This window comes from Ictalurus punctatus, chromosome 25, assembly GCF_001660625.3.
Source record: "Ictalurus punctatus breed USDA103 chromosome 25, Coco_2.0, whole genome shotgun sequence".
Classification (NCBI taxonomy): Eukaryota; Metazoa; Chordata; class Actinopteri; order Siluriformes; family Ictaluridae; genus Ictalurus; species Ictalurus punctatus.
In genome coordinates this window covers 14,486,982-14,507,581 of record NC_030440.2, presented here as the reverse complement: position 1 = coordinate 14,507,581, position 20,600 = coordinate 14,486,982, and the positions used below count along the sequence as shown (strand labels likewise).

The 20,600-nt window shown below is 39.5% G+C and overlaps 1 protein-coding gene across 1 annotated transcript in view; it reads left to right on the top strand.

Moving 5' to 3' along the window:
• Positions 1-7,029: 7,029 nt before the first annotated feature.
• Positions 7,030-20,600, top strand: part of rnf217 (ring finger protein 217) — a 30,244-nt gene continuing 16,673 nt past the window's right edge. The window contains exon 1 of the mRNA XM_017456015.3: positions 7,030-8,224. Coding sequence (XP_017311504.1) covers positions 7,349-8,224 — 876 coding nt within the window. The 5' untranslated portion in view covers positions 7,030-7,348. The remainder of the gene's footprint in view (positions 8,225-20,600) is intronic.

The window sequence follows — 20,600 nt, the reverse complement described above, 5'->3', positions numbered from 1 at the left end:
CGTTAAAGGGGCTAGTTGTCACTGTAGGTTGCTTATTCAATTGTCAATGCACTTTATTTCTTCCATTTTAAGTGTGTTAAAAGGATGTTCAGTGTGAGCAGATTGTGAATCCTGTAATAAGCACAGGACAGTCTGTGTGATTCCAGCAGCAGTTCTACAGTATCCAGGTGAGGTTATCCACTGAAGCAAGGGCCCACAGACGTGGGACCACTTTCGTAGACATGAAGAGACCGTTCAAGAATATTCTGACATCCTGTTGACATTTTTGACATCTCTCTTGGGCTGTGGGTCCCTAGATTTGTCCTCCCCTTTCATCACACTCTATTTTGCCCTGTGTACAAGCAACATCAAACTGGTAATGGATGTGGAAAGTTTACACAAGCTTTCTTCAAGTTTAGGATGTAGTGAAGTACATGCAAACATTGAAAGTCACCAATGGTTCATACTTTGTACTACATACGGTATTTGTGCCCTCAAGACAATTAGCCTAATTAGAAAGCAATCATAGTGTTTAGGTTCCTTGGGACTTCTGGTTGCCTGTAAGGCATATGTAATGACAACGCTTCATATAAAGCTGGTGATGTGATCAGAGCGGTCCATGCTTATATGGCCATAAATGATGAGTTATTGACAAACCGTCATGAACCATTACTTTCTTCATAGTCTGAACTATGAAAAAATACATAGAAGACACTGATTAAGATATTGATTCCATAAGCAGGGTGAAAAATGATCTCTAAGTCTCTCCTTAAATTGTGACCTATGTATTTGTATGAATCTTATCTACTGGGCTACCTGATGTTGATGCTGTTCTTGTGACCAGATGGTTGTGAGTTCAAATCACAGACCCACCTTAAGCAAGACTCTCAGCTGTTACATGCTCATGTCTGTGCTTGGATTCGTTTATGGCTCATTTGTGAGTCACATTAGATTAAAGCATCTGCCAAATGAATAAATGTAAAATGGAACATGTAAATGTGATCAGACAGTATTTTGTTAAATTTAGTAAGAAGAATGTCATTGTCAGATTTTCTTTATTTAAGCTATGCCTTCCAGTTCTGCTGTAACCAATAATATAACATGGCAATCCCAGGGGTTTGATCATTGATTTGAACATTGATATAACTCCTCAGGTCACTGATGGGACTGTTTAAGGCAGAATGCGTCAGTGCAGAGAATCCTGGTCAAGCACAGAGTTAAGTATTATGTAGCCTTTTGTAGTGTTATGTGCTGCACCATGGTCCTGGAGAAATGTCATTTCGTTCCAATGTATACAAGCTATATAGAGGAAGGAAAATAAAAACCCACTTGAGTTGAATAATATGAATATTTATAATTAACATGATCATTTATGAAAAAAAAAGATTAATTTTTATGATGAAATTCTATTTTCACTTTGGCCATTGGTTTCCTACATTACCCACAATGCCATTCTACTGTTCATAAATTATGGTTGGAGAATATTACTTCATTGAAATTTTATCCTATTGTGACTGTGTTAGGAATGTTCCCTTGTGGCTTCAGTGCTGCAGAAAACCTCTAACGACTCACAGGAATAAGATAACTACAGCACCAACCAACGAATCAGAATGGCTAAACGCAATCCAAATATTTCAGTATAAGTATATTTAATATGTTTCATAGTGGGGTTTTTCTTTAAGGGTTAAGGCCCCAACTGTGGCTCTCTGGAAGTCGGGGAATTTGGCATCATAACCGTCCCGTCACTATCATACAAGCTTAGACAAAAAAATAAATGAATGAAATGAAATGAAGCCTTGATTCTGCTTGCTTATCAGAAAGGTGTCCCTGCTGACTGGGTTATTCATAACACGACAGCCATGACTAAGCGCTTTTTTGTTAATTTTTGTTGGCAGATGTGCTTTTAGACAAACTGGTGAATAATGCTCACCCTCTCAAGTTTAACTATATTAGTTAGTCAGTTTCATCCAAACCACTGTTCCTTTACAGCTCTAAATAATAGTCAAAGCTATATGTCTGGGCAAAAACATGAAGGTCATTCATTCTTCATCATAACTTTTACGCCAAACATAAAAACTGAAAATTTGTATAATCCTTGTGTAAATAAAAATAAAGATTCCTCAGCTTCTCTGTCAAATTAGCTTATGTTAGACAACCAATTGGTAAAGAAGTAAAGATTCCAACCATTTATAAATACAACCTTAAGATCCTGTCAGAAATCCTCTCAGGTTACCTTGTGTTATCTAGCTGGCAAGCATAAGCAGTAATGATTATGAACATGTAGCAAAATAACTTGATATTTCACTCAGAAATCCTCTCATGTTAGCTAGTTGGCTAGCATTAGTAGCAAGTTTATCAACATGTAGTAATACAACTTGATATTTCACTCAGAAGTCCACTCAGGTTACCTCATGTTAGCTAGCTGGCTAGAATTAGTAGTAAGGTTTATGAATATGTAGCAATACAAATTGATATTTCACTCAGAAATCCGCTCAGGTTACCTCGTGTTAGCTACATGGCTAGAATTACTAGTAATGTTTATGAGCAACAGCAATAAAACGTGATGTTTCTCACCAGTCAATTCAAAGATAAATCATTATTAACAGTGGAACTCACATGCTACAGGACTTTTGCCAGTCTGCATCTGAGAACTTTATCATTATTTTCTAGCCCTGTTAGCAAGCACAAGATGACAAAACCTTCAAACTATCTGTCTAAAAATGGTTGTACAAGGTCTAGCATGGTCCTTGGCTTAGATTCTTGAGACATATTTACTCTTAGCCATTAGACTTTCTTTTTCTGGTCCAAATCAAACTTTTCTTCTGGGCCTCCTGCCATACGCAGCTGTGTTTATGTGACATGTAATATTTTAATTACTGTATGGCTGAAATGAGCATTCAGAAATTTGCCTATTTCAAGGCTACAGCATCTGTAAGATAGTGTAGTGTAATGATTAGAGTAACATTTCTGTGTAATGATTCACCTTTGTATCTGCAGATGATGCCAGCTACTTCGCTGCATAAAATTATGGAACGTGAAGAAGCCTCAAACAGCAGAAATAAGGCCGAGAATAAAGACATAAATCTTTAAGCACGCTCTTAACTCACAAACAGCTTGTCACAACTCTATGATTTCTCACTGACAATAATCTCTCTCCAAGAATTTCAATTTACCCCTCCTACGCTGCCAATGTGACTGAAGGCAAGCGACGGCATTAATTAGTCACTGGCTTGTCTCACCTTTGTGTGAGACAGCTGTCATGCTCCAGCAGCAGTGTATGAGTGACGTCCAGCACAATTTAACAAGCAGCCATTGACTGTTATTCTATCAGTTTACACTTCTTTGCTGTTGGTGTTTTTACAGATTGCCTCTCACCTAAAACACACTTATTTAATACATTTTTACGTTTATTTATTTATTTGGCTAATGATCTTATAATGATACTTAGAGTATGGAGCTGGACAGGGGTGATGTTCAATGTCCTGAGTAGTACATTCCTGGAATTAAATAAATGAATATATATAAGACCAAGAATATAGGTCTGATGTGCTGCAAAAGGTTGTTGAGCTTCACAAAATGGGAAGTGGCTATAAGAAAATAACACAAGCATTCAAAATGCCCATTTCCACCATCAGGGCAATAATGAAGAAGTTCCAGTCAACTGGAGATGTTATGAATCAACCTGGAATTGGACGTGGGTCTATATCGTCTCAACACACTGTGAAGAGGACTGTTCGACTGGCCAGAAAATCTCCAAGGATCACAGCTGGAGAATTGCAGATGCTAGTTGCATCCTGGGGTCAGAAAGTCTCCAAAACTAAAATCCGAAGTCACCTACATCACCACAAGTTGTTTGGAAGGGTTTCAAGAAAAAAGCCTCTACTCTCATCCAAAAACAAACTCGAGCATCTTCAGTTTGCCAGACATTACTGGAACTTCAATTGGGATTGGGTTCTATGGTCAAATGAAACCAAAATAGAGCTTTTTGGCAATAAACACCAGAGGTGGTTTTAGCACACACAGTTAGGTAGCCATATGGAAAAGTACCTCATGCCCACAGTTAAATATGGTGGTGGTTCTTTAATGTTTGGGGCTGTTTCTCTGCTAAAGGACCTGGACATTTTGTTAGGATACATGGCCTCAGGGACTCTATCAAATTTCAGCAGATATTAAATGAAAACCTGACTGCCTCTGCCAGAAAGCTTCAAATGGGCCGTGGTTGGATCTTCCAGCAGGACAGTGATCCAAAACATACATCAAAATCAACACAAAAACGGTTTACTGACCACAAAATCAAGGTCCTGCCATGTCCATCCCAGTCCCTGACCTGAACCCCATAGAAAACCTGTGTGGTGAACTCGAAATGTGGACCTCGAAATGTGAAGGATCTAGAGAGATTCTGTATGGAGAAATGGTCTCAGATCCCTTGCCATGTATTCTCCAACCTCATCAGGCATTATAGGAAAAGACTCAGAGCTGTTATCCTGGCAAAGGGAGGTACTACAAAGTATTGACTAAAAGGATGCCAATAATTGTTGCACACCTATATTTAAGAAAGATATATTTTTTGATAAACCTGTGTTTTGTTTGCAATTGTTTGATATCCATGAGAGCAGAGAATTTTTGTGATTTTTTTTTTAAAAAAAGATCAAAAGCTTAAACAATAAAGACAATTTTCACAGCCTTCTTTGCTCATATTTACCAAGGGTGCCAATATTAGTGGAGGGCACTGTACGTTTCACACATGATCACATGTTTTTCATATGTGATTATATGAGTAATATGTATTTGTTCAGGTGCATTTCCTCATGTTATCCTTTTTAAACTTTTTAGTTCCTCTTTATAGGTGGGTACTTTTCTGCAGATCAGGAACTACTAGGATAGAGCTTGCTGTACTGTACATTGCAGATTGGTCACACACAAGCTTTACACATTTATCTTATGATGAAACATTTATATCCTAATGGGAGTGGTCTCTTTCAGACTACGCCACCCCCATGCAGCTTTAATCTATCGATCGATCTGTACATCCATCTATCCATCCATCCATCCATCCATCCATCCACCGATCTAGATCACCCCCTAGTGTCTGACAACTGATCAGGGAGCTTGGGGAAGGTTGCCAGATTGCATTGACAGTTTGCAATCAAACACAAAGGGAGCCAATCTTTTTTTTTTTTTTTTTAATTGTTTTATTTTATTTTATTTTTGTTCTGTGTGTGTGTGTGTGTGTGTGTGTGTGTGTGTGTGTGTGTGTGTGTGTGTGGTAGGGTTTAACAGTATTATAATTAAAATAAGTGGCCTTTTGTACATAGCCTATTCCTTGCATTTACCACATTACCTTTTTTTACTTCAGTGACAAATTCATCCATATTCAACGCATTCATAACTGTTTTTCCATGAGCTACAATCACAAAATTACTTTTCCTATCTTGATGTGTTGAATGCTGAAAGGGAGTCTGTTCTCTAGTCAGAGAGGAATATGACCTCTCACATGATTGCATAAGAAAATGCCATAAATATTTTTGAAATTCGGTTTCATGGTACGCTGCGGAGGAACTGATATTGTGATATAACCCGTTTAAACACATGGTTTGCCAAGCTTGGAGTGGAAGACCTTGAGAAGCGTGAACCCTGTCCTCAACCACACTGAACACTTTTGGGATGTACTGGAATGCTGACTGCGCCCCAGGCATCCCTGTCCAACCTAACTAATACCCTTGTCGCTCAATGGACACAAATGCCCACAGACATGCTCAGAAATCTACTGGAAAGCCTTCCCAGAAGAGTGAGAGATGTTATAACAGCAAAATGGGGGATCAACTCCGAGCTAATGCCCAAGGTTTTGGAAATTGCACATATGGGTTTGATGATCCGTTGTCCACATATTTTTGGCCATATATAGTTTTTCAGTTTTTGTATACTATTAGGGATGGTATAGAATAATGTAGACATCACAAAGCTAAAGAAATGCCTATGCAACTGGCACATTTATTATTTAATTGGCAAATTAAAACAAATTTGTCAATACTGGACATAAATCTTATTTGGGATGTTTTAAGTACATTTCAGTTCAGCTAAACCTTGATAATGAAGTGACCTAGAGAGGACAGGTGTACCTTTTTAAAATTTATTTATTTATTTATTTACATGCATTTATACAAATGTATTGTTTTCCTTCTACTAGTATTCATACTACTGTTATTATAATTGTTGTTGCTATTATTATTATTATTATTATTATTATTATTATTATTATTATTAGTAGTAGTAGTAGTATACATCCCTCCATCCATCCATCCGTTTTCTGTACTACTTATCCTACACAGGGTCGCGGGGAGCCTGGAGTCCCAGGGGACTCAGGGCACGAGGTGGGGGACACCCTGGATGAGGTGCCAATCCACTGCAGGGCACAATCACACACCCAGTCGAGTCACACACTATCGACAATTTGGAAATGGCAATCAGTCTACAACGCATGTCTTTGGACTGGGGGAGGAAACCGGAGTACCCGGAGGAAACCTGCAAACTCCATGCACAAAGGATGGCGATGAGAATCGAACAAGGCAAACGTGCTAACCTCTAAGTCACCATGCGCCCTATTATTATTATTATTATTATTATTATTATTATTGTTGTTGTTGTTGTTGTTGTTGTGGTGGTGGTGATGATGATGATGATGATGATGATGATGATGATGATTCTCATCATGATCATCAACAACAACAGCAACAACAACGTTATAACAACAATAAAGGTAATCATCCATAACACATCTACCATAATATTTTTCTAAATGCGCCTATGAATTTTGGTTGTTGTTTGTTTCTATGAAGTACCTTGATGAGATTTAATCGTATTTCCAATCACACACACACACACACACACACACACACACACACACACACACACACACACACAAATCTGAACATAACAAACCTGTACACACATAACAAACATGTTATTATTGCGACATGAGTAATGATGACACTTCCTGGGTTTAGATTTGTGGAAAATCTTATGATACGGTATCTGTATGCGCTCGTTATACCGGATGTACGGTAAACGTCAGCTAGAACTATAACAAACGAACATGACGCTTGACAAACTGATATACTCTCTTCAGGTTTCTTTAACATGACTTATCATGGTGCGTTTTGCATTCCAGAGGCACAGTAAGGCGTTTTTTATTCACGTTAAAGAAACAACCCTGTTTCCACTGGCTAACGGGAGCTCGCATGAAGGGAACAGGGATTTGTTTTTGTATCTAAAGCGGAGCCGGAAGTAGGAGCTTCATGGCAGTTGCGCTCTTGTTTAAGAGTTTGAAACAAGGCAAGTTCACAAATGTGGACTTGTCTCTCTGTCGGGAATGGGAGATGAGCTCGGCTGCGTGAATGTGGCCTCGAAAAACATGCTTAGTTTTACCGCTTCCGACGGAGAGACCGGCGGTAATGTGTCGGACGTGGCTGTGGAAGTTGGGACGCCAAGCTCTGATTTTGGAGAGCAAGGCGAAGGAGAGACGAAGGAGCCAAGTGTGGCTGATGTTCTGGACTTTCAGTACTACAAAAACGAAAGCAGGGATAAAGACACGTGTAGAAAAACGTCACCGGTAGAAATCCTAAGGATAAATTTCGGAATAGCTAAAACATCTGTAACTGCTGCTGACAGCAATGTGGAAACCCCCAGAGAGCTGGACAAAGTCGACTCCATGTTGGAGAACTTGGACCACAGAAGGTTGGCCAGGAACCGAAGGACACGATGTAGCTCCTCTCTCAACGAGGGAGAAGAACGTACCTCAGAGTTCCCGGATTTCTTAACATCCTTGGAATTAGAAGATCCTGAACTTCCTGTTTCTGAAGATACCGTTGAATCCAGAAGTGCAGATGAACGTCACCAATCCAAAGAGCACGTCTACTGCACCGTCTACTGTATAGCCAATGATAACTATAGGAAAACTTCAGAAACCACACTGCCATCAGAGCGTGGAAGTCCATCACCTTCAGATCTGTCTGTTTTACCTCCTACAGACTCCTCGATTTCGGATCCAGATATAGAACTCGATCATTTCCCAGAGCCGTACACGTTGAGCGACCTTGCAGACCCTCCAATGTTGAGCAATGTTCTCTACGTGAACAACATAATATTACAGTGTCGCGTGTGTCTTGGTATCAGATCCATCCGTTCCCTGCACTGTTGCAAAAAGCCGGTGTGTGAAGAGTGTATGAAAACGTACATCAGTTCTCAGGTACCATCTTGGCGTTGATGCCGTTACTTCTTCTTTTAACCTGCTTTCGTTTTTGTGTAGCTCAGAAGGATCTTGTGGTAAGTGTGATCGCAGGCAGAAAGGTGACTGGAAATTGATTGACCGAGCTGGTCTCATCAGAAATTTTGATCCCTTTTCAATATTAAAACGGTATAAGTGCTAATTCCACCTCTGTAACATCACTCGTACCATTTCACTGACACCAAGGGATAAACACTAACCCTGCCTCCAACCTTAATGTTATCTTTTGTAACATTTACATTTCGAAAAGGTATGAACACTAATATTGCCTATAAACCTAACTTAACATTTGTAACATTTAAATTTCACAACGGTATAAACACTAAACCCATCTCTAACCTTTATGTTAACTTTTGTAACATTTCAGTTTACTAAAGGTATAAAGACTAACCCCACCTCTAACCTTAACTTTTGTTTTATTTTGATTTCAAAAAGGTATAAAGACTAACCCTAACCTTAACTTTTGTTTTATTTTTATTTTGAAAAGGTATAAACACTAAACCCCCCTCTAACCCTAACCATAGCTTTTGTTTCATTTTGATTTCAAAAAGGTATAAAGACTAACCCCACCTCTAACCTTACCTTTTGTAACTTTATATGATTTGAGTTGTGTCACGTTGTAAATGTGAGACCATGTTGAATTGCCATAATAAATTCCTATTTGCCACGATTTCTGAAATGATCACCAATGTTTACCTGTACTAACTAACTCGAGCGAGAGTTCTGGGATTTTTGGGATTTCCGGGCTTGCCTTTACTGAGAAGTACATGTGATGTGGCCAGAATAAGGAACCGTATAAAACAGCTGCCTTCCAGATGCCGTAGGTTTTATCTGGATTATTTTCCAAAAAAGGGGGAGAAAGCTACTGTACTGTTTTTTTTTCCCCCTTAAAGTAATGATGCATCCGTGTTTTTTTAACTTCTTGTGTGTTTTTTTTTTACCATTCAAACCCTAAGATGTATTATTCAAGAGACTCCTCAAATGTAAATGTTAAACGTCTTTGTTAAATAATAGCACGATTTTAAATACAAGTCCCTGTTGATTAGTCGTCGTACAGATACGATAACATTAGAACGAGTATTATAGATACTAAGTCTTCAGGGTATAGCTCGGATTTGATGCACGTGGCCGGCTTACAGAGCTAAAGGCTAATAAAACCTGTCAGAGATTGCTTCCGGAATAGCCAAAATATTGACATTTCTCGCTCCATTATTGTATATTAATGGCAGCCCGGGTTCAGTCGTTCTTTCTTTGTTTAGGGTAGTAAAACGTTTCCTGGCTGCCGAGCCGACCGTCCTGCATCATCATCAAACTATAGTGCGGGAAATGAGGCTGTGCTGGTAAAGCCAAACATATCATCACTGTTTACATGAAACGGCACCGAACAATGTGTCATGAGGTTTAAACCTCGTTTCATACCCAAATAAAAGCAAACAGTCATGTGTGCGTATATATACACGGATAGTCTGAAAGATGGACCAGAAATCTGATGGAGTATTTGTGTTGCGTTTTGCAAGTTTGACGACGGCCGTAATGAAATTCAGTCTGACGGGAAACAATGAAACGTTCCTTCCTGGGTGTTTCTGTGTGTGTAGGCACAGGGGAGGAGGCTGGAAGTTGTGTTGAACTGAAATTGATTGCTTAATCACAGAGCACAGCCTCTCTAGGCACTAATTACATTATGGTGCTGTCAGTGGAAGGGCTGCGTGCAGACTGCAGGCTTCAGAGATCGCATTGGCGTAATCGAGTAACACCGGCTCGCCTGTTGCTGCTTTTCTTCCCTAATCTCATTTGCACCAGTATGAATGATCTTTCAGGGGGGCAGACAGAGGCTGATACGATGAGGACGATATACTCGTCTGATGTTTTCTGACTTTTCTAATTGTCCGGTTGAGATTTGCTCGGTACTCGGGGGCCAATATTATTACAGTAAGCGAGTGTATCATGTTGATATCGTGGTGAATTGAGTCACAACACATTTCTGAGATGGATTTCTCAGGTATCGTGAGTACTTTTATTACTTGTTGTAACAGGTAGCTGTTTGAACACTAGGCGGAGGAGGTATTATGTTCTCGGGATGGACATGCATGCATCCATCCAACTGAGATTGTCGTTAGAGCAATACCTCAAGCACAAGCGGTTACATGATTGTAGGATTTATACGGAGTTATCAATGAACCGATTCGATTTTGGAATCGATCCAAAAAGGGGCAAGGTCACAGCAAGGTCAAACATCTGACAGTTATGCTTCAGTATTTTTCTTCCAGTTTGAAGTAGGGATGGGTACGAGTACTTGATTACTCAACACAGATTTTTAAAAAAATGCATTTAAATGTGCTGTTGTCTACCAAAGAAAGACGTATAGTCATTGATGTGGTGATGGTAAATGAGACCTTTTAGCTGTACTCAAGAGGGCTCAGGCCGAATGTGCGTCGTGATGACGTCACGTGATGCGTCTCGGCCCAAACCCGCGGTCGTTTAGAAAAACCACATGCTCTTCCGAATATTGCGGCGATTGTCTGATTTTGCACTAATTTCTGTGATCGCAACATCCTAGAGGGACTTTATTTATAACTAGATGTTTTACACAACATAGAGCGTAGCACATTTTGTATCAGTCAACCCAATTTGTAGGCGAGCAAAAATATTGGAACATGTGACTGAAAGTTGTTTCTTGTTACCCAGGTGTGTCCTGTTTAATTGATTGTGCAAACAGTAAATAGCTCTGAACATCCACTCTTGGTTTTAGCCTTCAGTTTCACCCGTGACGACTGCATTTGTTGTTAATAAAGATAAGCCAACATGAAGATCAGAGAGCTGTCTATGGGAGAAAAGAGAGCCATTTTGAAGCTGAGAAAAGAGGGAAAATCAGCATTGCACAAACATCGGGTATATCCGTATCTCATATCCATCTTTCCATCTCAAACCCAAATGAATTGACCTTGCTGTTCCAACATTTCTAGGGGACCGCATATGAAAACAATACACTTTGGGGTTGTGCCGTATCACAGCACCGGGGTGTGGATTGATTGCCACACACAGACAGTAATCTCCGTAGTCACAGTTCAGGTTCTGTAAAAGACAAAATCCTACAAAGAAGTAAAGACGCTCACTTCAGGAGGTGTAATGTAATCAATCCTGAGTGGACCTGTGAAGTGGTTGAGCACTCCATTGTTTCCCCTCTTTTTTTTTTTCTTTTTTTTTTGATGTTCTAAGGAAGGTGATAACAAGGACACGCTGACTTTACAATCTTGATTGCTTGCTTTGAGGCTGAGCGAGTGCAGCTCTGTCGAGTGTGACTGGCCTTAAAACATGCTGAACATGCAAACTGACGAGATAGCGAAGACCGGCTCGGGCTCGATTAAACGGATGTAATGGTTGACGCGTTAACGATTGCACTCTTACTGGGGACGGACGGGAGGGAAATGTCTGCTTTACAAAATTGACCTGGCTGAATGGGAACATCAGAGAGATATAATGTAGAGAACGTCAGGCGCTTGTCATTCTGCCACAGTACAAAGTGTAGCATCACTTTCAATTAAAAACGAACCAAATATTTCTAATGACAAATTTGTTCCCTAATTGCTTTCTGTACGCACTTCTATCACCGCTGTGTAGCGTCGGACGTGTTGAAAGTTTTTGTGTTTTGTAAGCGTGTAGAAACCATATGTTGTGTTGACCATGATGATATTTGTTTGGCTAACCTTTAGCACAACAGGAACAGTTTATTCTAAGATAAGAAACATATTGTCACTACATGATGCAGAAATACTAGTTCATGCATTCGTCACCTCTAGATTAGATTACTGTAATGCCTTACTGTCTGGATGTTCCAGTAGGAATATAAACAAACTCCAGTTAGTCCAGAATGCAGCTGCTAGAGTCCTAACTAGAACTAGAAGATACGACCATATCACACCGATATTATCAATACTGCATTGGCTCCCAGTGTAATCCCGCATTAACTATAAAACACTTTTACTAGCCTATAAAGCACTAAACGGTCTCGTGCCACAATATCTAAGCGACCTTTTGGTTTTCTATGATCCGCCACGCCTACTTAGATCAAAAGATGCAGGCTATTTGACGGTACCTCGAATAGTGAAGGCTACAGCAGGGGTGAGAGCTTTCACGTATAGAGCCCCACTGTTATGGAACAGTCTTCTTATTAGTGTTCGGGACTGAAACACCGTCTCAGTGTTTAAGTCTAGGCTTAAAACGTATTTGTTTACTCAAGCCTACCCTGACTAGACGTTCTATTATACTAATTCCCAGTCCTAATAATCTTTTCTCTCCCTCTCTCCTTCTGCCGAGCCACACACGATTTTATGGAGATACTAGAGATCCAGATCCTTTCTGCCTCTGGATGGAGCTCAAATCTTCTCCAATTCCAGACTGCTGGGACTACGGCTGCTCCTAAGGCCATACAGACTTCATATAAGTCGATAATGAACTTTATCACATTATCTGTTGTTACCCAGATGAGGACGGGTTCCCTTCTGAGTCGGGTTCCTCTCAAGGTCTCTTCCTCTTAAAACATCTTAGGGAGTTTTTCCTCGCCACCGTCGCCACTCAGTGGCTTGCTCAGTTGGGATAAATTCGCACCTTTAATATCTGTATACCATGTTGATATTTCTGTAAAGCTGCTTTGAGACAATGTCTATTGTAAAAAGCGCTATACAAATAAAATTGAATTGAATTGAATTGAACAGTTCCATGCACCCACTTAATGATTATATAGTCGTGTTATCATTAACCGGATCTGCATCCTCAAGTGAAAGAGGAAAATTATAAGACTTGAGTGTATGATGCCAGTAATACAGTTAATCTGGTTTTGTTAGCGTTTATGAGTGTGTTATTATTATTATTATTATTATTATTATTGTAGTAATTTTTTTTTAGGTGCTAGGTACAGTGTTTCAGTGCTAGCTAACCATGACTTCAAATCAGCTCAGGTGTCTCGGATATTCTCATAACTGGTTCCACAGGTTCCTTCTGCATGTTTGTGTGTATAAAAGCGAGAGTGCAGACATGCTGTACTGTATGCCCGGGGCTTGCCTTGGGATACGAGCGCTCTGCTCAACCACATTAGCTGAACCCAGGCTAATAACCCGAAATAATATTAGTATGACCGTGAAGTCTTTATCACTGATTGTTCTTGACGGTATTTTATGCTCAATATCAACTAGCGTGGTCTTTAGGGGCTCGAATGAAATGAAATATGAAAGTCTAACTTCAGAGATTGTGCTAGTAAATTAGATACGCTGAAGTCCTATTCAGTTTTCCAGACGTATGCGTGTTAATAATGATTTCCTTGGGAGTATCTGTATCACAGAAATGGAAGGGTCTTCAGTGAATACGCCTTTGTGTCACCCCAAAAAATACATACATCTTATAAATGCGGTCATGTGAAAAAGTAAGTACACCCCATGGAAATCGTTGGCTTTTTTTGACCTATTTGGACAAGAAAACATTTGATCATCTTTGAAACAATGCTTATTAATAATACTTGAACAAAACCACAAGGAAAAGTAGCCTTTTCAATGATTTATTCACCAGAAATATCAGTAGATGTGGAAAAAGTAAGTACACCCTTGGCTTCAGAAGCTAGTATTGCCTAGTTGATATATTTGAACAAAATCACAAGGAAAATTAAACTTTTCAATGATTTATTCACCAGAAATATCAGTAGATGTGGGAAAAGTAAGTACACCCTTGGCTTCAGAAGCTAGTATTGCCCCCTTTAGCAGAAATAAATTCTTGTAGGCGTTTTGCATAATTGTCCTCCAGGCTTGCTGGAAATTTTGACCACTCTTCCATGCAATATTTTTTTCAGTTGTAAGATGTTTGAGGGTTTTCTTGCATGTACTGCCAGTTTCAAATCCCGCCACAACATTTCAGTGGGATTCAAATCTGGGCTTTGACTAGGCCGTTCCATAACCCTCCATTTCTTCTTTTTGAGCCATTCCTTGGTGGGTTTGCTAGTGTGCTTAAGATCATTATCCTGTCGAAAGGTCCACTTTCAGCTTAACTTTCAGACAGATGTCCTCACATTATCTTCAAGCACTCTTTGATATGATGCAGAATTCATAGTTGAATCAATGTGTGCAAGCTGTTCATTTAAATTGTGAAAATGACTGCAAAATGTCAATGCGATGTGTCATTTGATAGTGTACCAACTTTATTAATTAATTGGCACTGTTTCAAAGAGGATCGAATGTTTGCTTGTCCAAATATGTCAAGAAAAGCCAACAATTTCCATGGAGCGTAAATTTTTTTCATATGACCGTACATCTTATTGTTAGGAGGTCACATGACCATAACTTATATGTTGGGTAAACTTGTGCTAGGAAGTCAGTCACTCATCTAAAATCCACTGAATCCACTGTCGGTGTTTCTAACAATCGTCCATATTTTATTATTCTGAATGTTAAACCAAATTTTTGTTCCGGTATAAAAAATTCAGCCTTCACTCCAACAACATTATATATACTCATGCAATATTCGTACAGTGTGTCTGAAATCGGCCGTCGATACAGTACGTGCTGATCAGTATGTGTCTGTAGTATGAATACAATCCGGACATACTACATCCGCCATGTTGGCGTTGTCATGTGACTTACACTTAAAAAGAGCCGATAAGCCACTTTCCGCCATTCACGATTCGGACAGCTGTTCCATGCCAGGCCCGTTGCCTTATGGGATACCTTAGTGTCCAGTGGTTCCGTACTGCAGAACCTCGGTGGAAGCAGTAGGTCATCCAGGTGTTTCTCACCTACTGTTTTATGAATACTGAGAATTCGGACATACTACGCCTTTGACGTACTGATTTTCATTTACTGTATAGTCGGGTAGTAGGGATATTTGGACGCAGCTATAATCTGGGATAGGACACCAAACTGTAGGCCATGTTACCACAGATTATCACCACGAATTAAGTAAGATTATGCCTGTCTTGTGGTATCATGTGACATGAAGTACAGCCTGGAAATATGACTGTCATATGTATATCATCAGGAAAGTCAAAATATCGCAGATATCATTAAACAATATAACATTAAATCAGGTGCTTGTTAGAGCATTTAAATTGTCGCCACTGTTTGGGATGGCATGCTCTCTCCCCTGTCATTCGGTACGTTTACATGGACAACAATAATCCAATATTAACCCGATTAAGACAATACTCTGATTAAGAAACTACCATGTAAACAGCAATTTTTAATTACCTTAATCCGATTAAAATCATACCCGAATTAAACACAAATGGAATTAAGACGTGAAGTATTCCTGTTTTAGTCACATTATCGACGTGTTACAGACATGTACACACCTTAATCACGATAATAACTAATAATATAACTAATAACACACTAATAGTTTTCACCGCATTTTGCGACAGGACACGTACACACACGGCAGCGCTCAACCGTTTGACCGCAAACAAGAGAGCACTGCTGCATTCAAAACCACGTACTTACCTTCTTAATACACGTATTTCAGCTACTATATAGACGGTAAGTACGCAGTTTGGGACGCAGCCCACGGCTTCAAGCAGTCGTCTATTTGCGCATACAGCATGACAAATAATTAACTGCACTTAAAGCGTTCGTAAAATTAAAAATGAAACACCCAAAACTGTATACGGTACCACAACGAAGACGAACTGTATGTTATTACGTGAAATTCTGGAGGGAACGTCGGATGACGTGACGTAGGGACGTAATGACGTGTGCCGTTAATCGATCTATGTTCTATAACATGTAAAACCTGAACATGAAAGGAGTATTCTAAAAGCGACTCATGTAAACACCTTAATCAGAATACTGTCTTATTCAGAATAAGGTCAATAATTAGATTATTGCTGTCCATGTAAACGTAGTCAATCACAGTGACACTAGCCAGTCTTTTGTGGCGTTATTGAGCTGATGTATGTGTACGACGGCGGATCACGCTTTCCTCCGAGTGTGTTACTCTGCCCTGGGATGCAGCAAAAGCAGCAATTTGAAAAGATGCATAAAAGTTGGCTGGCTTTCTGGCAGTTTGTTAGCAAATCTTTATATTGTGATGCATACTGTGTGCATAAAAAAGTATCATACCTCACATCGTCCCCCCCTTTTTGAAAACTTCCCTGGAGTTAGACATCGACTCCTTCACCTCCGTCTTTGTAACCGAACTCCTCGTCCTTGGTCAGCTGGCGTCATCATGCATCAGCAGGGATAGAGAAATTAAGCCATGTTTCCCACTGAGGGAAAGCAAAGAGGTCCAGCTGCCCTTGGCTCACACCAGCAGAACCATCTGCCCTTGTACTAATGACACCTTAGATAGTTGAGCCAGTGGATGTTGGAGTCTCACGTTATATTTTATCATGACTAATTTTAGTTGTGTATATACAAGAAGGATCTGTTGGATCAAACTCTTAACCGTATCACTCTTCTGTTTTAACCACATAACAATTCCTTCAAACGTATGCATGGCATTTCCAGCCTGCTGGAGTTAACAAGGCGACGTGGTTGTGAGTCCACTCTGGGGGTATGCGTTTTGCTTTATGTGCTAAATTGCAGGTCTGTGCTGCTACACATTCACACGAATCTCGTTCCAGTAGTTTAACGAGCTTCACTCATCGTTTTACCAGAAATGAACGCAAGCCTACGTGCGTGGTATTTTTTTCTTGGAAGCTTTATCATTTTGTTTTTCCCACCATACTTTATATCAACATGGCATTTCTAAGTGTTTATTAGGAAATCTGATGATCACTGTTTGTTGATATCCAACACTACTAACAGTAAAAAAATAATAAATAAAAATAGAACTTGATGATGATGATGATGATAATATGGAATATTAATAAAGGACAGCGAAGCTTTCAGTACTTAGTAGCTTCAGGACAAACCTGGAGGTATAAACTGTCGCAGGGATGGTAGATTTATTATTGCTGGGTGTTTTTTCTACTAATAATGGCCGTAAGGTCATTATTGCTCAGATCTCTGACACTATCGATTGGCCAAGATGGCAAAAAAAATTGTTTTGTAAGTTGATTATTCGTGTGAATTAATCGACAAATTATCGAAACGTTGGTTGAAACGTGGCTTATAAATGACGACGGCTGTAACATGTACCACTTGGCTTAGATTTCACTTATCAAGCAGGAGATTTTGGATAGTTTCGCTTTTAATACTCATGCATTATCACAGATGGGATAAAATATGGTCTGCATTTATATAGCGCTTTATACTGTGTCTCACTCACCCACACACCAATGGTAGCAGAAGGCACTAACTTGCCATCAGGAGCAACTTGGGGTTCAGTGTCTTGCCCAAGGACATTTTGGCATGTGGAGTCACGTGGACCGGGAATCGAACCGCCAACCCTACGATTAGTGGACAACCCGCTCTACCACCTGAGCCACAACTGACATAAGCTGCTTTAAATAATTCCACCTCCGTGGTGCATCAGGTTTCATCGCACCACTTCTTTGTTGATTATTTTCCTATAACAGCATGCCCTCAAGCGTTTTTACTCCTTACTAAGCAGTGTTAGGCTGCCTATGTGCATAGTGTTACGTGACACAAGTAGTAACCGCGCTGCTGCTGCCCCACTGAAAACCCCCCACTATGAATTTACTGAATTCATAGGTGTCCATCATATCATCATGTGAACATTAACACAGTTAGTTTTCATACTTCCAACATGACTTGATCAGGTATTTTCAAAGCCCTGAATAAATTCGACCACCAAACTCGCACCTGAGCGGAGAACCAAACCCCGCGACGCTGGTATTTTGCAACAGCTACATTACTGCTGCGCTATTCTACCGCACATGTTTTCATTTCATTTTATAGAAATAGTTAGGAGAGCATGAGTGCGTGAATAAAGGCCTGTGCGGTTTTACATTATAGCATGTTTAAACGACGTGGTTCAGTAAACATGTCAAATATAAAAATCCATGGTGATACTTGTTACAGTCATGTCGACGAGTCATTGCAGCTCCACTTGCTAGTGACTGAATATGAACGTGAGAGCGTCAGTAAAAACGTAATGCTAAAATTCCGACCGTGGGGGTGTTAAATCTTTTACCACTGAGTGCAGGGTCAGCCGTTATACAGCGCCCCTGGAGCAGAGAGGGTTAAGGGCCTTGCTCAAGGGCCCAACAGTGGCAGCTCAGCAGTGCTGCGGTCTGAACCCCCGACCTTCTGATCAGTAACTCGGAGCCTTAACCACCAATTCACCACTGTCCCGATATAAAGTGTACTACTGTGACTGTGCGGCCTCCTGGGAAGTTCACGTTTACGAGATGGGAAAAAATGATTACAGTGCCAGGTGCGTTCAAGTCACTTTGGTTGGAGTGAGATGGCAGAGTACCTTCTCTGTGCATCAGGTGTTTTTTTTTTTTTTTAACGTTTTAATTAATTTATGATGCCACTGTAAACTTTATCATTACATATTATATCGTAATTGTACAATACTATCGTATTTTGTGCATAAAATATGCTTATACCAAACACATAATAACTGAAATCAGCTTCTGGGACGTGTAAACATTCAATTTCATCAAATTTACCGTCGACGACGGACGTCGCATCCATTGTTTCCAGCATGTTTTCTTACTGACACGCCGGCAACTCGGAAACTCTGAGCTCAAAGCAAATCCCTAGTAAGTATGACTTTGTGTTGGCGATCTTGTGCGACGTGATCTATCCGACATGACTTGAACACACCACGAGACCCTACGGAAGAAATACTCTCTCATCACCAAACACAGATAAATCAAAGTTCTAAAACTGAAACGTGAGATGTTCTCAGGTCACCGAGAAGGCACCTGATACCTCATCGAACCAGTCTTAAAGTATTAGACAGGTTCAAGAAGCTAATTTTTCTCACAGGACTTTGCCTCTCAGTGGGCGTTATGTTTAGCGGTGTTGTAAGAAGTGGACCTTAAGTGAACCTACATGTAGGATCTTATCATGTTGAGCTGAACTGGGATTCTTATGAGTGCAGAGAATTTTTTTTTGTTGAATTTGATTACCAATTCATTATTCAATTTGAATAGTAATAATTTATATACAGGAGCATCCAAAGGCCTATACGCTGGATAATGACTGTTTTGATTTAAGCATAGAAAAACAAATGGAGTTATATTATATATATATATATATATATATATATATATATATATATATATATATATATTTTAGCGATATAATAAAATAAACAAGTGGTAGAATACTAATCATGAGAGAGGTTCTTTTATAAGACATCAGTCCATTAAGTTTACCTGTTTACAGCAGACTGTACAGTTGTGCTTATAAGTTTACACACCCCTTACAGAATCAAAATAAATAAGAGGTATAAAAAAAACTTGCATTTTGTTGTGTATTTAGTTCTGCCCTGAATTAGCTATTTCACATAAAAGATATTTACATATAGTCCACAAGTCACGATAGTAACTGAATTTACACTAATGAACCAGTTCAAAAGTTTACACACGCTTGCTTCTTAATACTGTGTGTCGTTATCAACTGTGTTTATGTTTTGCGATAGTTGTTCAGAAGTCCCTTGTTTGTCCTGAGCAGTTAAACTGCCTTCTGTTCTTCAGGAAAATCCTCCAGGTCCTGCACATTCTTTGTTTTTTGGCTATATGATGCTGAGATCCATCTTTTTACACTGAGGACGACTGAGGGACTCGTACACAACTATTACAAAAGGTGCAAACATTCACTGATGCTCAAGAAGGCAACACAATACATTAAGAGCCAGGGGGGTGTAAACTTTTGAACAGGATGATCTTTGTAAATTGATTTGTTTAAAGCTCACTTTTTTTTCATTTAGTACTGCCCTTCAGAAGCTACATAAGATGTTTACATTTTTTCCCAGAAGACAAAATAATAACAATTTACAAAAGATCGTCCTGTTCAAAAGTTTGCACCCCCCTGATTCTTAGTGTATCGTGTTGCCTTCTTGAGCATCAGTGAATGTTTGCAGCTTTTGTAATACAGTAGTTGTGTGAATGTGAATGTGAAGCAACATTCACAGCTTGGAACCTTCTCTGATTTGAAGTAGGTGAAAGAGGCAGAGCAAAGCTGAAGAAATAAAAACCGAGCCAGGCTGAAATACTTGCTTTTTTTAAGTCTAAAATGACACCGACATAAATAATAAAAGTAAGAATAAGAAAGACAGCAATGTTATAGATGATGGTCAAATATTTAATGACCAACTGAGTTTCAGGTATTCATCGCCTTGAAAGTTTCTTAAAGTTATTACACCACAGCATTGTTGAATTCTTGAATCTGAATTTGAGGTCATTTTCTCAACAGATTGGAAATAGCACAGTGGCTTAGTG